Source organism: Halyomorpha halys, unplaced genomic scaffold, assembly GCF_000696795.3.
Source record: "Halyomorpha halys isolate HHAL.00 unplaced genomic scaffold, Hhal_1.1 Scaffold210.1, whole genome shotgun sequence".
NCBI classification, from domain to species: domain Eukaryota; kingdom Metazoa; phylum Arthropoda; class Insecta; order Hemiptera; family Pentatomidae; genus Halyomorpha; species Halyomorpha halys.
The window spans coordinates 294,584-300,893 of NW_027113191.1; the positions used below are offsets into that span (position 1 = coordinate 294,584).

The 6,310-nt window shown below is 29.6% G+C and overlaps 2 protein-coding genes across 2 annotated transcripts in view; one reads left to right on the forward strand and one right to left on the reverse strand.

Annotated features, from left to right (window-relative positions):
* The window catches only part of IntS3 (integrator complex subunit 3), a 58,323-nt gene extending 57,223 nt beyond the window's left edge, over positions 1-1,100 (forward strand). The window contains exon 18 of the mRNA XM_014418850.3: positions 839-1,100. Within this exon, the coding sequence (XP_014274336.1) occupies positions 839-910 (72 nt within the window). The 3' untranslated portion in view covers positions 911-1,100. The remainder of the gene's footprint in view (positions 1-838) is intronic.
* Positions 1,101-5,730: 4,630 nt separating this feature from the next.
* The window catches only part of RpL24-like (ribosomal protein L24-like), a 7,825-nt gene continuing 7,245 nt past the window's right edge, over positions 5,731-6,310 (reverse strand). Inside the window, exon 4 of the mRNA XM_014418851.3 lies at positions 5,731-5,887. Coding sequence (XP_014274337.1) covers positions 5,778-5,887 — 110 coding nt within the window. The 3' untranslated portion in view covers positions 5,731-5,777. The remainder of the gene's footprint in view (positions 5,888-6,310) is intronic.

A 6,310-nucleotide genomic window follows, 5' to 3' on the forward strand; every position in this document is an offset into this window, starting at 1 on the left:
TATTTATTATTGGCTGATGTAGGGCAAAAATTTTTGGCTTAAAAATTTTATTTTCCGATTTTCTAAACAATTCGTATTTATGAGTTTCTTAAGGTGCTAAAAACTAATATCAACTATATCTCACTCGTAATAAATCTTTTAGTACACTTTAATATGTCAGAGGGTCTCAATTTTTTCAATATAGTTGAAATTTATTGAAGCGCAGTAAGTATTTTTATATCAAAACTATTAATAATGAGGTATTGATAGTTGATCATAGATTAATATTTGGAGAAGATGGTATAGGGGGTGCGATCAGCAAATAAACCAAAAATTATTTCTTCGTGCCGACTTTTCAACCTGAATTTCAGGTCTTCGGGGTGAATTTTTATTTATAGAAATATATGTATTCAATCATACTCTTTAACACTTTGACTTAAACCCAGAGCTGCCAATGCGAGTATTTTTACCTGATTTCGGGTAATTTAGGGTAAAGTGGATTTGGGTTCTATGAGGAACACCAGTACAGTGTCGCACTAAGTAGTCCTTAATCTAATTTTTGATAGTATGAATAAATGAATCTGTAGGGGCTGACAAAATTTTAGGTTATTAGAAAAATTTATTTTTGTGGTACAAAAACTATTTACATTTTATGTAGTCTGTAGATGAGAATATGATAGATAATCAAATTGCCTCAAATAATAAGAAAAAAATCACATAAATCGGATCAGTATTCAGTGAAGTTAGCCGTTATCTTAGTTACAATCTTATCAGATCATGTATCTCACATATATATATAGTGAATGTCATCGCTTATACTTTTTCTTCAAACACTAATTTAGCGAAATATTTGTTACAGGAAGAAGAAATCGTTAAGCCTAAACAGGCTAAAAAGAGGAAAAAAAATCTAGTGGGATCAGACAGTGATTAATAATCGTATACATTAGGGAACATGAAGTTTTTTTTTTATTGTAATGTTTTGTATATTTATGTATTTTATCTAAAAGGAAGTATGTGATATGCTTCTAACAGGCGTTTGTAAATATATATCCCATATTGGGACGCCCTCCGAATTCAGGTTATTGATATATGTATAGTTAGTTTGTCCTATATTCTTTTCCTTTTATTTTTAGGCTCTTGACTGAACTAGTACAGTTTTGAAAACAACACATACTTTATACTTGTATTGTGTTGAGATTGAACAAGTTTACTTATAGTACGGAAGTTCAACTACTTAAACTATTCTAATTATTATTGTTTAATACATTTAAATCGAATGAGAGTTTGGAGCGAATATACAAATTGTAGATAAATGTATATTTTTTATAGTATGAACTGTATTAATTAGTAAATTTGTTTCATTTGTTAACGATTGTATCTCAAGAGAATTAATCTTAATATAAATAAGATATTCTTTACAGGGAAGATATGTGTAAAATAAAAGGAAAACGAACAAAATTATAGTATTTATAAAATTATAGCGAATAGACTTGTGAAGATGAAGATAATAAAATATATAACCTTTTTGTACCGCAAACATCGGAGTTTGTACATTATATAACTAAATACGCAATGTATTTTCTTGAATCTTTGTAAATATTTATATAAATAGTAATAATTAGTTAAATTGTAAATAAACTATTTCTTTGTATAAAATAATGTACAAGCAGTTGTTTTTTGTTTATTTTCTATGTCATACTTAAGAATTGTAAAATTCCCTTAGAGATAAGATTACAGAAGGTGTAATATAATTGTTGTGGATATTTGTTATAATTTTAATTTTTTTTCTTTTGTATACATATATCATATATAAGTGTATAATACACTATTTTATTTTTAGTGATTACAAATAATTAAAAAAAAAATTAGTTGTTTTTTAAAATTCTAAGTTTATACAATAACATTGAAGAACCAATATAACTTTGTTACTTTTAATAGAATAAAAAAAAAATTTGTTTTTTCGAGTTGTACAATTATGTACAGGCAATAAATTAGCGATATGCATTTAAATAGGAATAGAGACGTTTTGAGTATTTTTATATGATGCCGTGTGGCCTATAAAGATATTAATATTAAAATGGAATCCAACATGTTGAATTATGCTATAAAATATTTCTTCTCGTCTTGATACTATTTTAATAAAACAAAGAGAATATTGTAAGCTCTCCATTAGCAAATATTTTATTCATAAAAAAAATAGTCTGAAATGATTATTGTTTAATTGATGTAAATTATGAAAGCTCCTTTATGCTTAAAACCTTTTTTAATAAATCCCTATAACTACCTTAACTCATTTTTCAGTTTTGGTGCTTACAATATTCTACTATCTGTATTGCTCATTAAATATGTCTAAAATTAAATTAGAAACAATTTTTATTGATTTTCATTTTAATTGAAAATACCTGAATTGAATCTTATTCTTAAATATCAATAAACTTAATAATTATAAGAATTGAAATTTTATTTAATAGAATTGTGCTTATTTGCATTTTGATTTTCTTATTGGTGCTGTATACATTGAATAAGCAATATGACACTTTTAATATAGAACTAGATTTATACATATATTTTTAACAAATTGGTTGATAAAGGAATTTTTTTTTGATCGGCTCATAGGCATTAGAATCTTTAATCGCCCCTACCAACTTACTCCTCTAGGTGAGCTGATAGCTTTCCATTTTATTACACTTTGTCGAGACGCGTCCTTTATCCTGTACCCCCATCAGAGTTTGAGCCTCCCTCTAGATGTTAGTAGTTCCTGTTGGGTCATTTCTTGCCACTTTGAGCCTCCCTCTAGATGTTGGTAGTTCCTGTTGGGTCATTTCTTGCCACTTTGAGCCTCCCTCTAGATGTTGGTAGTTCCTGTTGGGTCATTTCTTGCCACTTTCATATCAAGCATGATTGATTGCTCCATTTCTCATTTTCTGCCTTCTTCAAAAGCCTTGGCCTACTATCACCCTGAGAACTTCATGTCCAAATTTTTCAATCCCTTTTCTCAAGGGGGCCAGGAAGAGACCATGTCTCAATATTGTGCATAATGACAACATGCATGATAAAGACAACCATTGATGTAAAATGTAATAAAGTTTTGAAACTATTTATAGAGCAAATGATGTTCGATATGTTATAAATCGGAGACATCTTTGTAGGATAAAATGCAATATAGTTTTGTTACCATTTATAGAGCAAATGATATTTAATGCATTATAAATTGAATCGGAGACATCTTTGTAGGATAAAATGTAATATTGCTTAATAATTAATTGATTGAATGCCAGTACAATCGCCATTTAATTGTTCTGCCCTATTTTGCCTTTATGGCAGTAGTGGCATTATTTTATTTTATTTTACTTATTTTTTTGGCCATGGAAGAATTAAATTTTTATCTGAATCCACTTGACACCTAAATCTACAAGGATCGACAAAACTCATATCTACATTTCAGATTTTCTCATTGATTGACATTTTATTAATGATTTTAATTCAATAACATTGTTGAAAACAATTTTAATCACTAAAATGATATTGAATTATATTCACTACATGGTCATACGTTGCACATTGTTTAGTCTTATTTATAAGACACTTTAGAGTACCCAGCTTTCCTTGGGCCAATACACTAAAAAAAGAACTTACCTTAATGTAAAAAGGAATGCAGAGTTACAATAAAACTACAATCTAAAATTGTCAGGGTACCATTGTTTATCAATGGTTCATTCTGTTTCCATTACAATTTTAGCTTGTAGCTTTATCGCAGCTAATTTTTACCCAACTCAGCTGCAGCGTTTGCTTAAAAACAATGTATTTCCCTTAATGCATATACTTATGCTTCCTATCCCTACAAGAAGTGCATATTTACACTTAATAATTCTCAATTGCAGATTTCTGGACTTCTTTTGCTACCGCTTCAAGCACCATGCTATTAGCACGGAGCCCATCTCGTCCATTGGCTTATACTAAGGCTTTCAATGTTTTCATGGTACATCAGTCTGGAGCTCCCTTTGATTTTACTTCCAGGACCATTTTTCAATAATTAACCATTCTTAAACTTGTTTAACTGACTTTACACTATCGTTGTCTCATATCCGTTCATTTCTTGAGTAATTCCCTCATGCTTTAGTAAGGACTTTCCTTAAGGGACCTCTATACTGACACTAAAACGGTAAGGTGTAGACCATTGGTTTCCCTGAAATAGTACGGGAATAGACCATTTCACGTCAACTCAAGAGTTTAGTTAACATCTTAAATTTTCTTTATTTTTTTACAGACTTTGTGTATATATCCCGACATATCTGAGCTTTTGCTGAAAATACATCATTTGACTCTTTATTTGTATCAAATGATAATGCAGGGCCTTCACTATTTATCTACTTCTACCGAAAGGGTTCCACCACCAAACAAAGTTTAAGAATCAATAGTTAAGACAAATGGATTAAGGAGAAAATTCTGAACTCCAACTGTTTAAACTTTACCATCTTAGTGTCCAGTTTTTGTAATAGTTCCATGCTGACCGAGCATATAGGAACCCCTTAAGGTATCTCATTTCTCTGGTAGTTATCGGCAACAGCCCAACTACACCATACTGTTTTGTTTTTATTCTGCTTCTTGCTCTCCTCAAATTGTGCAGTTGAAGTAAAAAAAACAACATTATTAGCTTTCCTGATTATTTTAAACACCTTGATAAATTCTTCCTTCGCTGCTTACAATCATAATCAAGTATTGGTAATTATCTTCTCTAGTGGTGTTGCATTTAATGTGAATTGGGTCTTCTACCTCTCAGCATATAAACATCACCTTGCTTATGAGAAGATTTATTTCCTCTGAGTTAGGTTTCAGATAAAAGTCGCATTAATTGTAATTTTGCAACAAATAAATAAGTATTTTGAGCTAATAATTTTATATTTACTCCAGAAAGTTTAATGGTTGTTTTTTCATGTATTCATTTCACCTTATAGACTATATATAATTGAAATGATCTATTTCTACAGCTAATTATAAGAGTTGTTGAAGTGAAACTTCTTATTGACATTCTACAACTCAAGAAAAAATAATTATACAGAGGTTAATTGATTTTGTGTTGCGAGGGATGAAACAAAAGTGATGAAGGGGCGGAAGAACACTATATAATAGGAGAGTAGGATGTTAGTAGAGCTTGACAAATAAAAATTTTCCTGCTAGAATTAAGTTAGCAAGTTGCAGTGGCTGTTCTATTCTAATTATTATTGTCAAACTGATATTTTCGATAAGAGGGAACAGATGATCATTTCATTTCCGAAAGCTTCACTTCCATTGGCCAGTAATAAGACTGCAGCTTTTTATTTTCTTCAATCGGACGCATTTAATGAGCAATTTATGGTGAATAAAAACTAAAAGTATACAAATGGCTATCTGACTATCATAAAATGATAAATATCTGTAATATTCTTGGGGACGAATTGAATGCTACGGAGAGCATACAGTCTGTAATAAGTGCTCTTACAAATGATTTTCTATTTCATAGTAAATGTATTTCCCCCTTTTTTTTTATTCTCAATTTTCAATAAAAAAAAAAATAACAGTTCTATGCTACTGAAGACTGTACTCTCTCACGTACTTCATAAATATATTATAAAGAGAAAACAGTAAACCAGTTATTGAAATATACATCGAATTTTCCTTATTCTCAGTAATCTGTACAGAAAGATTTAATGGCATATTGAAATCATATTGTTAAAAAAACTTTTATAATGGTTATTTTTTAAAAGATGAAAATTGTAACAAAATTAAAATATTTATTTCCAAAATTTACAGATTACTATTTAACCATTTACTTCCATCATTCTCATGTTTCCATTCATTTCATCGTCAGAATCGTGAATTTCTTCTACTATAGATTCTTCCATTTCCATTTTTCCTTTTTCTCTTAAGCCTGAAACAAAAGTTATATAAATATAACCAACATTGTTGTAAACGGGATGTATTAAAATAAAACTATAAAGAACTATATCATATTGAGAACTATTTAAATATCTAATGAAACATTCATACACTAAATAATTTATAATCATAAACAGAATATGTTTTATAGATTTGAAACAACTGTAAAACATTATTTATTATGGTATCATGACATCAAACAACAATTTTTCAGGTTGACACAAACACTTTGATCTCATTTGACAACAAATTATAATCAAGCTGTGGTGGCTTGGGCGCACCATGAATAGTACACTCCAAGCTTTGAAGTACTTCCAGTGGTGAGAAGAGCTCTAACATCTCCCTTTCATCTTGGACAGTCCCTAACCGTGAATAGTACACTCCAAGCTTTGAAGTACTTCCAGTAGTGAGAAGA